The sequence below is a fragment of the Fusarium phalaenopsidis genome (assembly GCF_050370095.1).
Source record: "Fusarium phalaenopsidis strain FUZ10S chromosome Unknown contig_32296, whole genome shotgun sequence".
Lineage (NCBI taxonomy): Eukaryota > Fungi > Ascomycota > Sordariomycetes > Hypocreales > Nectriaceae > Fusarium > Fusarium phalaenopsidis.
Window position 1 is genome coordinate 2,047,415 of NW_028145408.1, and position 20,856 is coordinate 2,068,270.

At 53.2% G+C, this 20,856-nt stretch overlaps 9 protein-coding genes across 9 annotated transcripts; 4 read left to right on the forward strand and 5 right to left on the reverse strand.

Moving 5' to 3' along the window:
* Nucleotides 1-1,896: 1,896 nt before the first annotated feature.
* LRP88_06206 (triose-phosphate transporter family-domain-containing protein) lies at nt 1,897-3,322 on the forward strand (the record flags this gene model as incomplete). Its single annotated transcript, XM_083242746.1, has 5 exons — nt 1,897-2,030; nt 2,082-2,149; nt 2,203-2,208; nt 2,260-2,885; nt 2,939-3,322. The coding sequence occupies 5 exons, from the start codon at nt 1,897-1,899 to the stop codon at nt 3,320-3,322; spliced, it is 1,218 nt and encodes a 405-aa protein (XP_083101682.1).
* Nucleotides 3,323-3,603: 281 nt separating this feature from the next.
* LRP88_06207 (complex proteins associated with Set1p component shg1-domain-containing protein) lies at nt 3,604-6,542 on the reverse strand (the record flags this gene model as incomplete). Its single annotated transcript, XM_083242747.1, has 5 exons — nt 3,604-3,728; nt 4,123-4,771; nt 4,828-4,961; nt 5,113-6,286; nt 6,345-6,542. 5 exons carry the CDS (start codon nt 6,540-6,542, stop codon nt 3,604-3,606), a joined length of 2,280 nt encoding a protein of 759 aa, XP_083101683.1.
* A 969-nt stretch (nt 6,543-7,511) lies between these two features.
* LRP88_06208 (glycosyl hydrolase family 61-domain-containing protein) lies at nt 7,512-8,342 on the reverse strand (the record flags this gene model as incomplete). Its single annotated transcript, XM_083242748.1, has 1 exon — nt 7,512-8,342. One exon carries the CDS (start codon nt 8,340-8,342, stop codon nt 7,512-7,514), a length of 831 nt encoding a protein of 276 aa, XP_083101684.1.
* Nucleotides 8,343-9,530: 1,188 nt separating this feature from the next.
* LRP88_06209 (mitofusin complex protein UGO1) lies at nt 9,531-11,102 on the reverse strand (the record flags this gene model as incomplete). The annotated part of the gene is made up of 3 exons (XM_083242749.1): nt 9,531-10,131; nt 10,181-10,632; nt 10,686-11,102. 3 exons carry the CDS (start codon nt 11,100-11,102, stop codon nt 9,531-9,533), a joined length of 1,470 nt encoding a protein of 489 aa, XP_083101685.1.
* Nucleotides 11,103-11,539: 437 nt separating this feature from the next.
* On the forward strand, nt 11,540-12,164 carry LRP88_06210 (adrenodoxin; the record flags this gene model as incomplete). Its single annotated transcript, XM_083242750.1, has 2 exons — nt 11,540-11,769; nt 11,822-12,164. 2 exons carry the CDS (start codon nt 11,540-11,542, stop codon nt 12,162-12,164), a joined length of 573 nt encoding a protein of 190 aa, XP_083101686.1.
* A 207-nt stretch (nt 12,165-12,371) lies between these two features.
* Nucleotides 12,372-13,268, reverse strand: LRP88_06211 (Rrp15p-domain-containing protein; the record flags this gene model as incomplete). The annotated part of the gene is made up of 1 exon (XM_083242751.1): nt 12,372-13,268. The coding sequence occupies one exon, from the start codon at nt 13,266-13,268 to the stop codon at nt 12,372-12,374; it is 897 nt and encodes a 298-aa protein (XP_083101687.1).
* Nucleotides 13,269-13,813: 545 nt separating this feature from the next.
* LRP88_06212 (PhoD-like phosphatase-domain-containing protein) lies at nt 13,814-15,840 on the reverse strand (the record flags this gene model as incomplete). The annotated part of the gene is made up of 4 exons (XM_083242752.1): nt 13,814-14,003; nt 14,054-15,654; nt 15,708-15,713; nt 15,766-15,840. 4 exons carry the CDS (start codon nt 15,838-15,840, stop codon nt 13,814-13,816), a joined length of 1,872 nt encoding a protein of 623 aa, XP_083101688.1.
* A 566-nt stretch (nt 15,841-16,406) lies between these two features.
* Nucleotides 16,407-17,147, forward strand: LRP88_06213 (emp24/gp25L/p24 family/GOLD-domain-containing protein; the record flags this gene model as incomplete). The annotated part of the gene is made up of 3 exons (XM_083242753.1): nt 16,407-16,559; nt 16,619-17,074; nt 17,124-17,147. 3 exons carry the CDS (start codon nt 16,407-16,409, stop codon nt 17,145-17,147), a joined length of 633 nt encoding a protein of 210 aa, XP_083101689.1.
* A 1,536-nt stretch (nt 17,148-18,683) lies between these two features.
* Nucleotides 18,684-20,489, forward strand: LRP88_06214 (SKIP/SNW domain-containing protein; the record flags this gene model as incomplete). Its single annotated transcript, XM_083242754.1, has 4 exons — nt 18,684-19,727; nt 19,778-19,816; nt 19,866-20,264; nt 20,319-20,489. The coding sequence occupies 4 exons, from the start codon at nt 18,684-18,686 to the stop codon at nt 20,487-20,489; spliced, it is 1,653 nt and encodes a 550-aa protein (XP_083101690.1).
* Nucleotides 20,490-20,856: the final 367 nt, after the last annotated feature.

The window sequence follows — 20,856 nt, forward strand, 5'->3', positions numbered from 1 at the left end:
GTCGTCTACGCAGTGGAGGCTGATCGAGACCACAATGACGTATTTACCGTCAAACGGGGCTGAAAAGAGGGAGAGATCATAGCTGGGGATTCAGGGGTACATCAACGTTGGGCGATGCAAACTAGGCCAGGCCGTCGACGGAGCCGTGCATCTTGAGGGCGAGCTTCATTGCCTAGTTTACGTAGGCGAGGTGCTATACCCCCTAGTGGGCCGGGTTCCCGTGTATGCCATACTACTAGGTATGCTCTAAGCGATCAGGACATTGATGAGTTGTTGCTCAGTCAAGCCAAAGATGTTAGAGCCGGCGTCGAAAGGTATCACCACATCAAACAGACTCTCCCGCAAATTGGAAGAAACAGAAACCCGTCAAAGTCAAAGCAGGAACCCCAATTGTTTGAAAAGAGAGTTCAATCAATCACGGAAAAGAATGTGGAGGCCCAGCCGTCTCCTCGCCAGTCGGGACATGGGCCAGGACCTGCTCGTAAGGCTGTAGGTTCTCGACCAACCTACAACTCAAGATGCGTGACAGGGTCTGCAAGTTGATTGCCAAGTTGAAGATGGGAAGCAAGATCTCTCGGCAGGGCGCTTGTAGAGGCCGCCAAGGGACACGTTCTCGGGGCTTCGGCATGCTATAGTTGAGGATTAAGACAAGTCCCGGATCACGCCTGCCGGATCTAGCTCGACTGGTGACCGTTGTATGTCGTGCTAGTAGGACAATCGGCGCCATGATGCCGGTTGCTGCTGAGCATGTGTGTTTAAAGGCAGACATTCTATGTCTCTGCCATTGATGCCATTATGGACGTTGTTTACTACAAGCATCACCATGACATCTCCTCATGGATGTCAGTCAAAAATCATATCATCCATTTACACGAGCCGTCGCATAAACAACATGGCTAAAGCGGCAACCTCTCCATTCCCAGTCCATCACGTCTTCAGTCTCCCACAGCACCATTGGTCAGCCCGTAAAAACCCACCAAATACACACCCCGGTCCCAGAGCCGATCGGTCCCCTGCCCGGAGCGGGCCCTACCTGGAAAGCTTAGCCATGAGACGCGCCGGGGGGGGACCTTTTGTGAATGGAGTGTTGGGCTGATTGGCAATACGAGTGGGCAATTTTGCAGGGTCCTCGAGCAGGAAAGCAGAGCGAGCAAATATGCTCAGCCTCCTTTTTGTCATTACGAAGCGCTGAATACGGCCCTAAGGAGGGTAGACGCCGATGACTTTCGAGTCTCACCAGAGAAAGTCGTTCGTTTGGTGTTGGGCTTATTTTAGCATCCTTTGGACTGGACCGGACTAGACTTTCTGAAGGAATACAGACACGACAGGGTCAAGGCCCATATTCAAAGGGCGGTGCTTGACGAGGCCTGCATGTTGTTTTTGTCTGTTGGTCGGTAGTAAGTGTGACTGAGTTTATTAAGTACCGATAGCTCTCTCTTTTCTCTTTCCCATCCCCTGATTTCTTTTCCCTCTCTTCCTCCTTCTTGTCGACGATTCCATTCTTTCGTTTTTTTCTTTTAATCCTCCTCTGCCAAGGCTCGAATCGAAAGCTTACAGGGAGGCAAACAACGCCAATCGAGTGTGTAACGCTACCAACGGGAAAGTCGGCTGGTTGAAAGCGTTTGGGGAGTGTGACGTGACAATCAAAGGATCGGGCCGGGTTGTTCATTTAACCAGGCTCTTCTCTTTCCATCCTTTTTGACATTTTCCTCCTTTCGCTTTCATTTCGTCGACGAGAAAGGATACACGAGAGAGAGTTTGTGTAAGAGATCAGCGGCGCTTGTTTGTGGCTGTGGGAGAATTGGTCACACTGTAATCACCAACGAACGCAAATCCAACCACCGAAATCAACGAAACCTCGACAACTTCAAATTCAATCATCCTCAAATTCAGAAAATGGCGGCTTCACCACCTCGAGACCTCGAATCGGGAAGGGCCCAACTCGAGGTCGAAGACCCCAACGCCGCGACCAAGAACGACGAGACTCCGACTTCAAAGGGTTACAAGCTTCACCCGTCGGTGTACATCATGTATGTTTTACGGATCAAGAGAGAATTGGACGTTTTTCTAACTGATTTCAGAACATGGATCTTTTTTTCCAACCTTACTATTCTGTTCAACAAGTGGCTCATTGACACTGCTAATTTCCGTAAGTTACTCTTCAACCATTTACACGAAAAACACCAAGCTAATCATTACCAGGATACCGTAAGCTCAACCTCTCAACCTCACAAATCTAACATTCAGCTAACAAATCAGCCATCATCCTCACAACATGGCACCTCGTCTTCGCAACCGTAGCAACTCAGCTCCTCGCCCGCACGACGACCCTCCTCGACTCCCGCCACGCCCTCCCCCTCTCGCGGAGCATGTACATCCGCACCATCCTCCCCATCGGCATCCTCTACTCGAGCTCCCTCGTCTTTTCGAATGTCGTCTACCTCTACCTCTCGGTCGCCTTCATCCAGATGCTCAAGTCGACGGGCCCCGTGTGCGTGCTCATCGCCTCGTGGATCTGGGGCGTTGCGCAGCCCAACAGCACCACGCTCGCAAACATCATGCTCATCGTGTTTGGTGTTGGACTTGCTAGTCTCGGAGAGATTGAGTTTTCGTGGCTGGGTTTCATGTTTCAGATGTGTGGTACCATCTCTGAAGCTGTGCGTCTTGTCATGATCCAGGTCATGCTCAGCGCAGAGGGCCTTCGCATGGATCCCCTCGTCGGTCTCTACTACTACGCCCCTGTCTGCACAGTCATGAACTTTGTGGTTGTCATCTTCAGCGAGGGTCCCAAGTTTCAGTGGGAGGATGTTACCAAGGCTGGCTATGGTATGCTGTTCCTTAACGCGTTTGTTGCGTTTATCCTCAACGTGGTCAGCGTTTTCCTGGTAAGTCTAGAAAACCCCTTTTCCCAAGGCTCACCTACTAACCATCAATCTAGATCGGCAAGACTTCTGGCCTTGTTATGGCTCTCAGCGGCATCCTCAAGAGCATCCTTCTCGTCGCCGCTTCCGTCCTCATCTGGCAAACAAAGATCACCATCCTCCAAGTCCTGGGCTACTCCCTCGCCCTTGTTGGCCTCATCCTCTACTCCGTCGGATACGAGCAGCTCGTCAAGGGCTGGCACGAGACGCTTGCCTGGGCCGCTGGTGTCTGGAACGCTGAAGGCGACAACAAGATGTCGCCCACGATGCGCAAGGGCATCATCGTTGGTGTCCTTGGCTTCTTTACTGTCGTCCTTGCTGGCTCCCTGTGGCACTTCCACGGGCTTTCTAGCCAGCAGGTTGTGAGCCTGACGAGTTCTTGGTTCAACAGTGCAACATGATTTTACGATGAGTAACGTGGATAAATAGAATATATAGATAGATATAATGAACCATTCACATTGTGTACAATAATCTAACAACTGAAGTGACTGATGAATGACATGAGTGAATGTCTAGAGCAAAACTGACCACGCTTTCATTGTCTATCTCGATCATCTCGAGCCCCCGTTGGGTATCTACTTAACCTAATTCCTAATCCCTCTGCCGATTACTGATTATTCGAGTATCATTCAAGCTATCCCTGCCATACACGCCTGTAAGCCAACCCTCACTGCTTCGACTACAGCTTAACGACGGCTCCTGCTACGATCCCGTCGATCTCGCCGAGGTGACAGACTCCTGTCCCGCCTGTTGCGCCTGTCCCTCGACCGATCTCGTTCGCGGTCTCGGTCTCGGTCACGATCCCTATCCCTATCCCGATCACGCCGCTCCCGATCTCTATCGCGGTCTCTATCGCGATCCCGTGAACGATCACGGTCACGGTCCCTCTCTCGATCCCTATCCCGTCGGTCCCTATCCCTATCGCGATCTCGGTCCATGTCTCGCTGGCGATACGTATCTCCCCTGTCTCTGTCTCTGTCTCTGTCTCTGTCTCTGTCTCTGTCTCTGTCTCTGTCTCTGTCTCTGTCTCTGTCTCTGTCTCTGTCTCTGTCTCTGTCTCTGTCTCTGTTGTCCTTGTCTCGATCTCTCTCGCGTTCCCGCTCTCGGGCCGTCTCCCTGTCCCGGTCTCGATCTCTGTCCTTGTCTCTATCCCGCTGCCGACTGCGACTCCGACTTCGACTCCTGCGCCGCTCTTCACGGCCCCCAGGTGTGTATCGGTCAATGTCGTCCATGTTCCAGCGGCGACGCAAGTCAGGGGATCTCTCGCCACTGCTCTTCTTGTCATCGAGCCCGGGGATCGGAAGACCCTTATCCCTGGCGTCCTTCTGAGCCGCCAGATAGGCCTTGGCCTCCTTTTCTCGCTTCCTGACCTCTTCCATCTTCCACTCCTCAAGGCCGTCCTGAGCCTTGCTTGAGCCAGGTCGAGGGGCAGAGGCCGTGGCTCTAGACCGAGAGCGGCTTCTACGATCTTGCCGTTTTTCTGGTGCCTTTTCAGGTTGCCTTTCAGACTGCTTTTCGGGCTTTTCAGCAGGCTTCTCGGCAGTCTTTTCGGTAGGCTTTTCTGCAGGCTTCTCGGCAGTCTTTTCGGCAGACTTTTCGGTAGGCCTGTCAACAGGCTTTGCTTTCGGCTTCTCAGGCTCCTTCTCGCATTCCTTTTCGCGGGGTTTGTCTTGGTCCCGGTCTGCCTCGCGAGGCCTTTCCCTGCTTCGGCGTCTTGGAGGTGAACGCTGGTCACGGTCGCGGTCTCTCTCACGATCCCGATCCCGGTCCCGACCTCGCTCGCGCTCCCTTTCTCGCGGATCATAGTGGTCTGCTCCACCAAGGCGCACATCACGAGAACGGCTACGCTCCCGTCTAGGGCGTGAGCGGCTTCTATCCCTCCTCTCAGGACGCATTCTCGAACGTGACCGGTCTCGTCTGTCCCTACTTCGATCTCTTCTCTCCGTTCGGGCTCTGGATCGGCTTCTCTCCCTTCGATCAATTCGGACTCGAGAATCCACACGGGCTCGGGATCGACTTCGCTCTCGTCTTCGAGATCTGCTTCTCTCGTAGTGGTCGTATTTGGGTCGCGAACGGCTTCTAGCAACGCGATCGTCCCTCCCAGTCCGTGAGCGGGTCCTATCCCGTCGAAGCCGTGATCGACTTCGGTCACGTCTATCCCTAATTCGAGACCCACTACGGTCTCGACGTGGGGAGTTGGAGCGCCGGTCGTTTCGACGATTTTCTCGGTCTCGGAGGCGGTCGCGATCCCGTTCTCGGTCCCTGTCGCGATCCTTATCCCTGTCTCTATCCCTTTCTCTCTCTCTGTCTCTGTCTCGTTCCCGCTCGCGGTCCACAGCTCTGGAGGCACTGCGGCTTGGCTTTCTTTCGTCCCTTGGGTCTGCGCGCCTTGCATCCGCAGGTGTGCCTGAGCCACCACGATCTGCTTTGAGCCCAGCGTCACTACGCTTGCGGCCCTCCGTAACTCGAGAATGCTCACGCCGGATAGGGTTGATAGCAGAAACCGGTCCAGACTTTCTCGGTGGTGGTGCCAAGGACGAATCGACCTCCAGTTCTGGTTGTTTTTGAGTCGTCTTGGAGCTTTCCCGGAGAAGGTCAGCCAAAGCCTCTTGCTCCAGGCGCTCGTGCTCCTCCTTTGAGAGCTTCTCCTTAAGCTCTGCCGAGACAGCTTCCTTCTCCTTGCGGCGGTCGTCTCTTTGTCGATCTCGGTCTCGACGATCGCGATCTCTGTCGCGGTCCCTTGAACGATCGCGGTCGCGGTCACGATCTCGGTCACGATCTCTTGGTTCTCTTTCCCGATCCCGATCTCGCTCCCGGTCGCGCTGTTCGCGTTCTTTGTGTCGTTTCTCTCGTTCAATGTCTCGCTGCCGTTCACGTTCTTCACGCTCCTGCTCTCGCTTCCTACGACGCTCGTCTCTCTCTTCTTGACGTTTGAGCTCAGCCTTTTCACGCTCACGTTCCTCCTTCTTTCGTTCCTCTCGTGCGATCCGTCGCTTCTCTTCTTCGATCGCCAGTTCCTTCTGTCGTAGTTCTTCTCGTAGGCGTTCACGTTCAGCTCGTCGAGCTTCGGTATCGGCTGCGTATTCCTCGTCGGTTTTCGATCCGCGAACTTGTTCCGCCTGTGCTGCTTCTTCACCAACTTCGGCGCGACGGGTTTCACGAATGCGCTCTTCAATGGCGCCCACGTCAATCAATTGACTGATGACAGACTCTGCCTTCTGGTAGACTCCAGACCGTTCCAGGGCACCATCAATAAGGGCTGCAGCCTTTCGTCGGTCGAGAGTCAGAAGTTGCTGTGGGTTGCGCTCGATTTCCTGTTCAGCCACTTCAAGAATAGCTTTCGTAACTTGGGCCTCGTAGTCCTGGGGAACGATTTGTTAGAAGACGAAATATTGTTTGTTATCCTTGCGCGCGACGTACACTAGCTTCAAACTTGTCCCATACTTGCTTCCGAATGGAATCGTAAGCGCCTTCTTTCTTGAAACTATGCGCAAGAGATTCGATCGCTCCTCGTGTCGCCGAAGGCAGTGGAAGGTCGGAGGCTTTGTATTTGCGCGCCGCGGAAGGAGACGCCAGTTCGCCATTGGTAGGCGCCTGTTTGGCGCTTGGTGCTGCCATGATGTCGCGATGCGCCCAGCACAAAGAGATTAAGGGAGAGACGAAAGCGCGCAGGAGCTGGCGCAGAGACCGGTGGCAAGAATCAGTGCATATCGCGCCGGTTCAGGGCAGAGGAAATCGAATTAAAGAGCCGGCACCACACCCCTCAGTCGAGCGGCTTTTCTAATGTTGCTCGAAGTATGAATGGATCAAAATTCAAGGAGCTTCAACGTTGAACAGTGGAACGTGACATGAAAACGCCAAGTCACGTGGACTCATTTTGTTCAACCCCTACCCTAGAGTATCTCGTAGATCATTTCTTCTTGTCAAGCAAACTCTCTTTTGGGGAATTAAATCCGTCTATACTGTGAATTCGGTCTTGCTTTTATCTGAAATTTCGTTCATTTGAATGTTTCTGCAATGTTGTTCGTGGCCGTCGCCGGTGTCCTCTTCTCTCCACCCCTAAGTACTTCCAACCACAATTCTGAGTTTAACACTGCAGTGAACACGAGGACTTCCCAATCCGTTACCCCTGACAAGTTTCTAGGCCGAATTACAGGTATTCACTAATTTCCCACGGGGCTACCCACGAGAAGCGTTTATTGGAAAGTTAACCGTTAGTTCACTCGGGGTCTTCTCCTTTTACACCACAACTCGATAGACTCGATGAATCATCGATTTCGACATGATATGCTGTGATACACCTCGACAAGAAGCATTCAATGAATGAATTTTCCAATTAAAACCGGCCAAGTTTAGATACTTCCTCTTTCAATTTCCCATACACATCAGCAGTACGCAACAGTCAATCATCACGGGAATCAAATACGAAACACGGTTCTCCAGTCAACTTAAAGGAAACCTGGCATTAACATTATGTTATCCATGTCTACACCGCTAAATACGGCCATCATGGATACGAAACTAAAGCATAGCACTATGCGTGTAAAGAGCGTAGTTGAAAAGACCACTGTAACAGCCAGCACTAACCTAAGATCTGGTTGTGCACTTGGCAGTTGTCGTCGCCCTGGAAGGACTCTGCCTCACCGATGAGACTCCCCCGCTGACGATGGTCGGACCCGGGACCTGATAATTGAGCGAACCGCCATAGATGTTGACAAGGATCCCAGGATCATTGGCTTCGTAAAGCTCAGTACCGAGATACCCAGCAGGTTTGTCAGAGCCACCCCCGGTGATCCTGAGGTTGAAGCACTGTGGGTAATTCTGGGCACCGTTTCTTTCGAGTCCACTGTGCAGAGCAATGATCTCGTGTCGAAGAACGTAGTTTCCAGGGGCAATGTTGCTGGGGATTCTCACACTCCACGTGTAGCCATTCTCTCTCAGGGCACCGTCGGCGTATTTTCCAGGCCTGCCTTGTGAGATCAGGCCCATCCCATCAATCTTGAAGAATTCAAGCTTAGTCTTGTCCACAGTCTCACATGGACCGTTGCAGTTGGCCAGGTAGTCCATCACAGGTCCACGGTGGTTCTCAGGCCATGAAGACCACTTTATGGTAATGGTATCGCCGGCTGCCACTTGGACATGTCCTTGAGCTGGGGTAGCATCACGGTGACAGATGATATCGGGATGACCGTACTTGTCGGGAGAAACAAAACCGTTGTCTCGCTGCTCGATGGTCCAGCCAAGCACAACTGGGGGCTTTCTCTGCAGAGGAAAGCTGGTGCTCAGGTAGCCCCCATAGGCGACGCCGTTGATGATGACTTGAGTGACATGGCCGTGGGCTGAGACGGAGGCGGCAGAGAAGAGAAGACAGAGCCAAGTCGAGACACAAAGAGTGCTCATTGCAGTAAAGAAAGTCATGATGAGAGTAGAAAGTGTAAACGAGGGTATCAAGTTGATGTAACCTTGGATTCGATGCAAAGCTGACAAGTGCCTCTGAAAGGTTTGAACTCCCAAAACACAGAGCAAGTTGATGCCCTTTTATATCTGCACAACTGGCTGCAGTGTTCTTCTTTTTGTTCTTGCTTACGAGCTATCTCGAGAACAATGCAGTATTCCAACACCTTGGGATCTCGTCAAGACGAAAACCGACCTTGTTTCCAGTGTACGCACGAAACCTCTGACACAGTCCCCCATCTCTTCAGTTACAAACACCCGAAGGCTGTATCGGAGCAGTCGTGATTGGCCTTTCCCCTTGACTCGCAACTACGCTCCCACAGTTTGTACAACGCTCTCAGACACTAGCCTAACCATTCAGGCAGCCCCCTTACATGAGACTTTTTCTCCCGGCTTGGTCAGCAGAGAGTAAGATACGAACCATGCATTTTGAGACACGGCATAGAAGGAGGGTCGAGGCTGAATGTGCAAGTGTTGCCTCGGACTGGGCGAATGAGATGTTGGATCTTGTGTTTCTCGGCGGAAACTCTGTAATGAAAGGATCAGAGGCGACTGTTTCAACTTGGGCAGTTCCGAAAGTGCACAACCATTAAAGTGTCATCGGGGCCCTCGAGATGCAAGAAGCCGGACGCCACTCCGAGGCTGGACGACGGCTTTTAAGGCCAGGCGCCTCTGGAATTAGAATATCGTGTTACGTGGACGACTGAAACATATGTCGGCAGGAGGTTGATGGATAACGTCAGCGCATATTGGCAGGTCAAAAGCATGCTGGGCAGAGGCAGAGACAACACGGTTAAATCACTCAACAACATGGACGGAAAGTATTGATCAATGGTCATAAGACGTATAACTGCGTTTATCGCGTAGCCCGTAAAGATATCCAGGTAAGCATGTACATGATCACCAACGGCGCAGCTCCTTACGGTACCTCTAGATGGTGGCATATCCCTCATCAACATGGATGGGATCCGATCCATGAATAGTCATCAACAGAGAGAGCACCTTTTCTTGTTTTGAAACACCATTTCGTAAAAATGGAAGTGGATATCATGCGTCCCGTCGTCAAGCTCGTAGAGGAGAGATCCATGCCAACCCAACGCCATGCAAGCAAATGCACCTCAGTACAGCATAAATGTCGGACCCCAAGGGGTCTCAGAACTCGCCTTCTCCGCCGTGGCCAACCACGCTCGCCGTCCAGAGTCCGACGAGACCCCACCAGTTGACCTTCCACCCTCTCCAGAGTCCCTCCAGGCCTTGGCCCTTGTAGGTGGTTGTGGCAACGCTCTTATTCTTGCCCTTACCCTTCTTTGTGACACTCGGCCTGATGGTGGGGACCTCGCGTGTGCCCTCCTCGGTTGCAATATGGTACATGGTACCGAAGGGGCCGTCATAGCGACCAGGAGGAACAATGGTTGTGAGTGCCTGCTCCTGACCACCGAGCGCCTTGACGTACTCGGAGGTCGACAAGACTGAGACCTGTCCACGCCTCAGGACGGTCTCAACCGGGAGTTTAAGGAGGATTGCAGCCGATGAGGCAAAGAACTTGGCGACAGAGAAAGTCATGGGCGAAGCCTGGCTGTCAATCATGAATCGGGTTCGGAGAACAAGGGGTGTGGAGAGTGTGATAAGAGGGTGAACCAAGGAGTTGAGGACGGTCGGGATGACAAGGATTGAGGAGCAGAGGTATGAAGGCAGAGCCTTGAGAGTAGCCAGCGTCCGGCGCTGGCCTCTGGAGCTTGGTGTGACAATGAGTCTGTCTCGAGTCAGTATTGCTCGCGTGCGTGAAAGGTGATAGTCCATACCTCGTTCGCACCAAATCTAATGGCGAGAGAGCCAGCCCAGTGGCAACAGCAGCAGTTGCAGCCACAAATAGGGATGCCCAAGGATATGGGGAGGCAATATCAATCAAACGATCGATATCCTCCTTGACGCCTATATCCGGGACATTGAATATGGCACTGAGAAAACTTCTCGACCAGTTTTCTAGCAGCGACTGCAAAACAGTATACAGAAACGCCGCATTGGACCCCTTCCAAACGCCCCAGGCACCTTCCTTCCCCCACAGCTGCCCAATTACTTCGAGAATCGAGTCCGGTCGACGCAGAGTCAGGTAGTGCTCCGGAATCTTCGGCTTTGGCAGAGGAGACGGGGTCCGGCGGCCATTTGAGCTCTTTGGACCAGAGGGAGTGGGAGTCGCAGGCACACTCGATGTGAAGTAAGCGGGCTCGTCGCCCTCAGAATCTGATTCATGGAACTATGTCGTCATCATTAGCGGTGTGCCACTTACAAGTGGCTCTAACGACTCACATCATACATGGAACTCCCATATGTGGAAGTTCGCTTCTTAAGAGGTTCTGGCTCTACTGTGGGGGTAACCAGAGCAGCATTTTCATCCTGGTTCCGGACTTGCAGCAAAGTCTTGGCCACCTCGAAAGGCTGGGCCATGAGGACCGAGGTATACTTCCATAGCAGCTCGTCGATGAGGTCCTTAACATTCTGCACCATGGACGGCGAGTTATCCCCCAGGTAGTCCTTGTACTCAAGGTCGTTCAAGATATCACGCGCTTTGGAGGCGTACCGCCCACCGGCGACCGTCACATGTCGGCCATCGGGGAACGGGTTCGGGCTGGGACTCGACTTGGCGAGGATCTCGGAGGGGTCACCGATGGTCGGGGGTATATAGTACGGCCTCAGGGGATTGAAGCCTTCTCGGTGAGTCGACATTGTGCATGCGACCGCATTGGTCTCGGGAGAAGGAATTGCAGAGAGAAATGCGACGTCGAGCTCGGATCCTAGAAAATGAAATCATGCCCGCCCGCGGCCCACAAACCCAGCCTTCGGAGATAGAGAGGGCGGGACCGGAGCCCGGCAAATTGATTCACCGGCCGATAAGGCCTCCGCTATCCGAAGCTCTAGCAGGTTACTCACTTTTTTCGGCCTGCTTAAAATCATCTTGGATCTAAGAGGACGAGACGAATCCGCGGAGGGCCCAGCGTCCATTGAGCGAAATTGGCGTGTTCCAACCTTTTTGACATTTGCATGCTTGGGACGAAGATCATTTCGACAAGTTTAAAATCGCATTGAAATTCTTTCCAGTTTCGCATTTCCCCGGTTTCTCGTTACTCTTCCCCGCGGTCTATCCTCCGAATACCCCGGCAGCCATGTCCACATCACGATCCTTTGCGACCAGCTTGGCCAAGCTTCCGGCCACGGCCTGCCGACGAACCCAGCCCTTCCTCAGCAGAGGTAGCATCCTATCACAGACCTCTTCTCGAAGCCGATCAGTCATTATTCCTCGAGCTGCCCGCTTCTCCCCCGTATCCCAGAGAGCATTCACCACCTCGGCACAACGGCGACACGGACATGTTGAACCTCCGAAGCCGGGCGAAGAGTATGTTCGCCGAGCTAGAACACCACACCGCCGAAAGACTAACATTGCCTAGGCTCTGGATTACCTTTATCGAGAAGGATGGCCAGGAACACAAGATTGCTGTCTGCGAAGGAGACAACCTTCTAGATATTGCTCAAGCGCACGACCTGGAGATGGAGGGCGCATGCGGAGGTTCCTGCGCCTGCTCCACCTGTCACGTTATCGTCCTCGAGGATGAATACTTCGACAAGATGCCCGAGCCAGAGGATGACGAGAACGACATGCTGGACCTTGCATTTGGCCTCACCGAGACGAGTCGCCTGGGCTGCCAAGTACTCATGACCAAGGAGCTGGACGGCCTCCGGGTGAAGCTGCCCTCCATGACGAGGAACCTGCAGGCGAGCGATTTCCAATAAAATATAAAAAAGCACATGATGAGCGGCGGGCTTGTTTTGATATGAGGACTTGTATTTGTATCTATTACCCTGGGAAGAAAAGGACCGGCGATGGCGGGGATTCAGGTGCATTAGGGGTATCTTTGTTGCGACTTTCGTTGCGAGGGCCGGAAGAGGTCGGCCTGATGATTCTACTACTCCTCTTACAGAAAAAAGAACACATTAACCTTATGCCTCCTCGAGCGCACCCTTCTTCAGGCCGCCGCCTCCTGAAGCGATGAGCTCCAGGAATCCCTTCTTGCTCATCTCGTTGACCTTTTCCTTCCGCTGCTCCATACCGATGACACCCTCCTTTCTCGAGTTCTTCTCCGTCTCGAGTGCCTTGACCTGGGCGGCGCGGACAGCGTTGAACAACTTGACCACACCGCGCTGTGCCACCTTTCGAAGCCTCCTCTCCGTCACTAGAATCTCCGACGTTGACGTCTCAAGCTCGCCTGTGGTGTCGTTGGCAGTCGCGATGAGCACGTCCTTTACTCTGCCCTTTTCCAACGCCAATCGCTTCTGGTCGCGAATCTGTTTTCTCGCCTTGGCTTCTAGGGCGCTGTCCACCGCCGCCTTTGAGGCCTCGTGGGCGGCAGCGCTTCGTGACAGGACGGGATCTGATCGCTTGGATGTTGACAGTTTGGTGGAGAGAATCTTGGAGAGCGATGTAGCGAAAGCATTGGGGTCGTTGCGCTTGGACTTTTTCCTCTTTCCACCAGCTTCTTCATCATCATCATCGTCATCGGAACCTTCTTCATCCTCCTCTTCATCGTCGTCTGCCTCCGATTCGCTTTGGGGCTCTGCCTGCGCCTTTGCTTTTGTCTTCTTAAGTGGCTTCTTCAATGCGGGACCTTCCTCATCTGAGCTGGTCCCTTCATTGTCGGAAGCGCCCACATCGTCGACTTTGGCGTTGTGAATGTCGTCGTCGGAATCGAGGAGGTTGACAGCATCAAAATCCTGCTGCGCGTCGTCGCCCTCAGAGTCGCTGTTGTATTCCTGCAGAGCTCTCCGCTTCTGCTTCTTTGAGGGCCGTTGTGCACGACTCTCGTTTTGTCGCTTCTTCCTGTTGCCTGGGCCAGCCATTGCGAATGTCGGGTTGCTGCTGTGGCTGAAAATGTGCAATTGTTGATGGGACGTCGTCGCGCTGATGCTGGCTCGTCGTGAAACTTTTTTGAGAATTTTGCCGGGGAAATTTTCTGGCAAGTGGAGGGGCGGGCCAGGGCGGTGAGCTAAGCTTGGAGGCTGAGTGTGGAGCAGATCGGGGTGGGGCCGTGATCTGGCCGGGATGGGTTTTGACGGGTGCCGATCTGGCCGTTGTAATGGTACGGGGGATGAGCTTGATTAGTACTTGAAGAAATGATTTAGTCGGGGGAGGATATAGAGTATTTGCTCATGTTAAATCAACAAGCGCTGCTGGACTGGAAGTAGCCCAACCCTAGCCCTGAAATATGTACCGTCCCGGTTGTCGGTTGGTGGAAGAATCATTGCGACGAGGGCCTTCTCGCTGAAGTAAGGACAGTGAAATTTTAATTAAGCACGAGATATTAGATACTACGAAGCTATTCCAAAAACAACCCAGGGGAAAAACCGTCGTCCTCGCGATTCCAGAACCGCGACCCTATTTCGTTCTAAAAAAACTGGTTAAGCCGGTCCCAGATCGAGGGAGGGGACTTGAAACCCTCAGGGGCGTCCGGGGCTTCGACCACTGTTGTCCAAGTCTCCTTGCCGTCAATGTAGAGTGTGTAGTTGAGGCTGCTCTTCTCTCCCTGCTTCTCGATCGAAAAGGAACCAAACTTGGAGATGCCACCGGGGATATAGCTATATCGATGTTAGTGGCAGCAACGAAAGATTATGACACACAAACTTACTTCATCATAACATCTTCATCGTCTGTTTGCTTATATGTAGGGAAAGGAGATGCGAATTGGTTCAGAGGGCTGGTGGAAAACTCGTGAGCGGCAGCAGACTGAGGCCATCGCGAGCCGACAGGTGGAGGGAACCTTGTGGCAGCAAACTCGTGTCGATCGCCGGACAGGATAACAACGCCTGTGCCTCGTGCACCGGAATCCCACATGGCCTCAAGAATCTGCTTTCGCTCCGTAAGGAAACCGCCCCAGGTATCCTTGACATTGACAGGCCAGTTCTTGGTGAAGGGGACGGACGAAGCAATGAACTTCCATCGAACTCCCTGGGGCTCAGGGCGGGCCAACCAAGACAGCAGGTCAGCCAGCTGCTCCCTTCCAAGCATGGTCTTGTCAGTCGCATTGAATGGGAGGTTGTTACTGGAGCGATAGCTGCGGGTGTCCATCATGAAGAAGCTGGCCGGGCCCTGAGTGAACTCGTACCAAGTAGCGTTACTCCTTGGGCCGCTCTGGGTGGCGGACTGAGCTCTGGGTGGGTTGACATTGGCCTGATAGATGTGCCAGGGATCAACTGCGGCGCTGTAGATGCCAGTCGTGTTTGAAGACCAGTCATTCGAGATTTCGTGGTCATCAAGGACGTGAATCCAGCTCAGGTTCTGTGCTACGGGAGCCCAGTCCGGTGAAGCGTAAACCTGTCGGTATTGCATGCGGTATTCCTGAACAGACTTTCCAAATCGCTCGGGAACATCGACATAGATGAAGTCGCCTAGGAACAGCATGAACTGAGGGCTAAGCGAGGGAAGCTTTTCTGCCAAGTTCCTCAGGCCAGGGATAGCCAGGGGGTGATCCACCGGATTGTAGGGGAAGCGAGGCAGGATGCAAGAAGTAGAGAGGAACGTGAACAATCCATTCTCGGTGTCGGGCATCTGTCCTGGCTTAGGGGCAGATCGAAACTCGCCAGTGTGGTTGTTGGAGGTTCTCCATTCATACTTTCTCTGCTTTGAGTCGTCGAGGGGCACAGTCAGAGTTGTTGTGAAATCGGTGCTGTTGTTGGTCGACGTGACAAAGCCTGCGGTCAACCACAAGTTGGTCTCAGATGACAGTTGGGGATCTTGAATGTGGTATTCGAATGTGATGGGCAGCTTGGTCTGATCAGGCTCACGAATAACGAAGCGAGCCTCCGATGGGGAGACGTATCCGAGACGAACGAAGGAGAGGTCATCGGCAGGGTAATACCATCTCGCACGGAACAAAGCATCGGCTGTCAAGGCGATGAAAATGACGTTGATAAGGAAGGTCAGGAATGAGGCAATGGGGCGTCTGGCGCTGGGAGCTCCCAGCAAGAGGATCTTGAATGTGCTAGGAATCTTTTCACCAACGACAATCTTCTCCTTGATGTCAACCACATCGGTAACAGCGTCAGGCTCGGGGGCGACTGCAACGCCATTTCTGGTCAACAACGGTGTTGTGGATGTAATGGTGGACTCTTTCACTGTGACATCGACTTCATCCTTGAGGACCTCCACTTGGGGCTTAGAGAAGTAGGTCGCGATGTAAGAGGGGACATAGATGGCGAAGAGTGCAAATGCAATTGAAGGGAAATGAGCCTGTCATGGAGGTTAGACTTGTCTCGGGAGCTTTCTGAGGCTGCCTGGCTTACAGGGAACTACATGTATTGTTAGTCAATTATGTCATTCAATCCATCGGAGAATACGAACAAGTCTGAAAAAGACGACGGCACATATCCTCAGGGCGACCGAGGATACGTTTGCGACTGTCGTCTGGAGGGCCATTTTGGAGATGGCCGTTTAGGGGAAGAAAGCGCCGGCTGACGGTTGGCAATGGATGGCGCCTGGAGGGGCCAATTTAGGAGATATCGTCGATCAAGGAGAGTAGAGAAGAGAATGGGAGTAGGACGTCATGCCAATCTGTCAATGCGACATGAGGATCAAAGGTTGCGTTTGGGGGATTGTTCAAGAAGTCAGCCACGTACTCCTTGAAAGAGCTTGACAGGGGAGTGAGGTCATCATCCTTGATAACGAGTGATGGAACACGCCTGAACGCGTATTGGCAAATGAACTGTGGCTGACACCCCTTGGCGCACCAACAAGGTGTGGCTTGCGGCTTCTAGACTGTGGCTAGTTCAGCTCAGGAGGGGCTCCGCTCCAGCTAGGTGGCATTCCCATCCATTTCCAGGGGTTCAGCGCCCAGGGGCCCGGTGGGTGCAAAATTCCGCGCCGAAGCTCAATCGTGGCCCGTTCAGTTACATGTGCTCCAGTACCATCCGCTTTGGCGACAGCTTGTCCTGAACCAGCCGTCCAGTCAAGCACGCGACAACATCTCCCACAACACCGCAACCATGAGACTGCCGACACTTCTCGCCGGGCTGTTCGCCTGCCTCATCACCGACGTCGCCGCTACTGCCTTGACTTATAAGCTCGGTGCCAACGAGAAGGCCTGCTTCTACACTGCGACGAAAAAGGAGGGCGAGAAGATCGCATTCTACTTTGCCGTGAGCCTCACACGACGCCACCATACGCATCGGAACTCGAGCTGAATATAATAATACAGGTCCAATCTGGAGGTTCTTTCGATGTCGACTACATTGTTGAGGGTCCCAATGGCAAGATCATCATGGATGGCCAGAAGGAGAGGCAAGGCGATTTTGTCTTCTCGGCCAACGTGGTTGGTGACTACTCGTTCTGCTTCGACAACGAGATGAGTACCTTTGCCGAGAAGTATGTCGACTTTGAGATTGCCGTCGAGAACGAGGCTCGCGCCCAGCTGCCCTCGAAGCAGGGAACCACCCCAGAGCAGACCTCTGTCCTGGAGGAGGCCATCTTCAAGGTTTCTGGCCAGCTCTCTACCATCTCGCGCAACCAAAAGTACTTCCGAACCCGTGAAAACCGCAACTTTGCCACCGTCAACAGCACCGAGGGCCGAATCATCAACTTTAGCATGATCCAGATCGGTCTGATCATCTGTATGGGTGCCCTGCAGGTGTTTGTCGTTCGGTTCTTCTTCCAGGTACGTTTGACCAACTGTAAGAGACCGGCATGCGCTAATTGTCCAAAAGGGTGCGCGCAAGGGTTACGTATAAAGGATTCAATGTACCATATACTAAGCTGGATCTGGGTGTTACGAGGCGCGAGATCAAAAAGGAAGCGGATACTGGAAATGTTATGTATAATCAATGGAAACATAGCTCACGGTCTGGCTGGGGATTTACGCGGCGCCTGTTTTCGGCCCCGAGGCTGTGATGTTCCATGCTTGGACGAAGCCGATGAAAGTTGTCATGATGCGCTTGATTGGACTGCTAGAGATAGCGAGGGTTGTTCTAATAATTGTCGATGCGATGTCATAATATGACGTGAATACCTGAACTCTGAGCTCTCCTGAATACTTTAATACTCGTACAATTCATCTCCTGTAAAACAAAATGTCAAAATGACTGATCCTGAAGTTCTGCTTTCAAGTGCTCCAGGTGTCACTGGGTCGCCCCCCAACAGAGCCATGCATCAAGGAATCCTCCAGACCCCGCTAGCCACCCGCTGAAGTTGAGTATCAGACAGCACTATATCACCTTCTCTTTGCTTTGGCGCTTTGAGAAAGAGGAGCGCAAACTCTAGTCGTAGTGATCCTCTGGACACACTATGAGCCGTGTTGGATCCTCGGCTAATGGTGATGAGCTGAGAACGGCGAGGCTCGAGTCTTGCGGCTGCTCGCGTTATTGTCGCGCCCTGGCGCGGGCCTGATGGAACTTCTTGCCACTTCTCCATGATGATTTGCCCATGATTCGAGTCTAACTTGGCAAGGAGGACAATCTTGACTTGATGATTCGAGGCGCTAAACCACCACCTCATGTCCCTTCTCAGGCCCTCCAGAGTCTGTGAATACCCAGCCTCAATGACGAGTGTTGGCCAAAGAGGCCCTTGGCGCTCTATTGGACCGCCGGATGAGTCTCCTTCACCTCCATCTCCATTTGGATGGCCCTGTGTTCGGAACGTCGTGGTGGCCATGGGATACCACACGTCATCTAGTCCCATCTGTATAACGGCGGCCTGAATGTATCCAAACAGTGGTGCGTGTAGAATCTCGTGGGCCATTGTTGGAATAGTCACAATGAGCATCTGGCACTCAGAGTAGTATCGTTTGAGGCGAAATTTGCGCCTCTGACGGTCTCGCTCATGCATGATGTCATTGTAGTCTTGCTGCGAAACATCTGCGACGATAATGTTTGGTTAGCTACCTGGATAGTTATCTGAAAATTACAAAGAAACATACTTTGAACCACAAGGGCATCTCCGGTGGCTCTCGTACAGAGGTGAATTGGATTGTGATGGCGGGATCATCAGGCGCCACAGTAGAAGGGTTGGTCTCTGGAGTTGAGGCTAGAGTGCAAGGACCAGAGAGATCTCCGGACGCAAGTGAAGCCATCTGGAGACGATTGAGAGAGAGCGAGAGAGTGAGTGAGAGAGAAGAGAGCGCGTGAAAGCGAAAGCGAAAGCGAAAGCGAGGTGTGTGTGTGTGTGATTCGAGAGCGGGCAGCAGAGGCAGAAAAGAAGTGGGTCTGAACCTTTGAGCTTCCGCGATCTTCAAAGACATTTAAACACTCCATCCCCATCAACACAACAAAATGACGTCGATCGCCGGGTCGCTTCAGGCTGCGCTGCCCAAGCCCAAGTATACGGGTGAGGACGAGGAAGCTCCCGTGCGAGCTCAGCAGCGTGGCGTGAGGATCGTTGGCCCCGGACAGCTCGACGAGACGCAGCTCGTGCTCAAACGATCCGGCCCTCCTGCCTACGGACAGCGATCAGGATGGCGACCACGCACACAGGAGGACTTTGGCGATGGAGGCGCTTTCCCCGAGGTCCCCATTGCCCAGTACCCGCTCGACATGGGCAAGAAGGGCGCGACGACGAGCAACGCGCTGGCGATCCAGGTCGACTCCGAGGGCAAGGTCAAATACGACGCGATCGCGCGACAGGGCCACGGCGAAACCCGCATAGTTCACACATCATTCAAGGAGCTGATTCCTCTTCGGCAACGCGCCGACGCGGGCGAGATTGATCTTTCGCGACCGGACAAGGAGTCTGTCGAGGCAACAACGGAAAGGACTAAGAATGCCCTGGCCGCGTTGGTTAGCGGTGCGGTGGCTGCGCAGAAACCGAAGAATGTGAATATCGGGCAGCGAAAGGATGCTACTTTTGTGCGATACACACCGGCGAACCAGATGGGCGACAACTCGAAGAAGCAGGACCGCATCATGAAGATTGTCGAGAGGCAACGCGATCCCATGGAACCCCCCAAGTTCAAGCACAAGAAGATTCCTCGAGGGCCACCCTCACCCCCTCCGCCAGTTATGCACTCGCCGCCTAGAAAGCTCACAGCCGAAGACCAAGAGATGTGGAGGATTCCGCCTCCAGTCTCAAACTGGAAGAACCCCAAGGGCTTTACGGTACCACTGGACAAGCGGTTGGCGGCAGACGGAAGGGGAATGCAGGATGTGGCCATCAGCGACAAGCATGCCCAGTTTGCTGAATCTATCAAGATGGCGGAACGTCATGCTCGTGACGAGGTTCAGCAACGCGCCATGATGCAGCAGCGACTGGCGGAGAAGGAGAAGGCACAGAAGGAAGAAAATCTACGGGAGCTGGCCCAGAAGGCCAGGGCAGAGCGTGCAGGCGCAGGCCGCAAACGCAGAGATTCTCGCGACTCCCGAGACTCGAGAGATTCAAGGTCACGATCGCGAAGTTACAGCTACTCAGAGTCTGATCGATCCGATAGCGAGGACGAAGAGGTCAGAGAGCGTATCAAGGCACGACAGGAGAAGCAGCGGGATGAGGAGCGAAAGCTACGGCAGAACCGCATGGGTGCCGAGCGCCGAGCTCAGGTCATGGCCCGCGAACAAGGCAGAGACATCTCGGAGAAGATTGCTCTGGGTGTGGCCAAGCCGACGCAGTCCAAGGAAACCATGTACGACTCGCGATTATTCAACCAGTCGAGTGGATTTGACAGCGGCATCAACGAGGACAACCCCTACGACAAGCCACTCTTCGCAGCGCAGGACGCTATCAGCAGCATCTACCGGCCACGAGCCAACCTGGATGACGACGACGCCGAGGCAGGAGATAGGGAGATGGCCAAGATTCAAAAGGCAAGCCGATTTGGAGAGGCGTTGGGCAAGGGAACGTTTAAGGGTGCCGCCGAGGTTGAGGTCAGTATTTCATTTTCCAAATGGTCAAATCGTATGCTAACACACACTCTCCAGGCGCGAGAGGGACCAGTACAGTTCGAGAAGGATGCCGGCGACCCTTTTAATGTGGACAAGTTCTTGTCCGAGGTGGATCAGGGCTCGTCGTCAAAGCGAGGTTACGGTCTGCAGGATGAAGACAGCAGGCAATCAAAGCGGCCACGCGTGGACGACGACGACGAAGATTAAGCAGCAGATTGTACGGTTATGTGTGGTGTATAAAGTTAGACCCAGGTCAGGCGTCAATGATTAATATGGATGGTGTGTTCCAACAGCTTTTGCTGTGAGGAGCAGATATTTGAGACCAACTCGCTTTTATGTGCAGATTCCACCTAGACTGTCCTCGTAAATAATCATCAACGTCGATTGCTTTTCTACCTAATCGCAACCTTAGAGCAAGACGAGGCAGAGTAAAGACTCATCTCACTTGACCTTGCACTTAGGTAAAAGTCATATAGATGTGTCATGCCCAAGTCGGTGTGTCAAATTTCCGCTCCCTTCCGCTTTACAATTTCGACCAGCAACACAGGGATGCCTGGAGAACTTTACCCCGAAA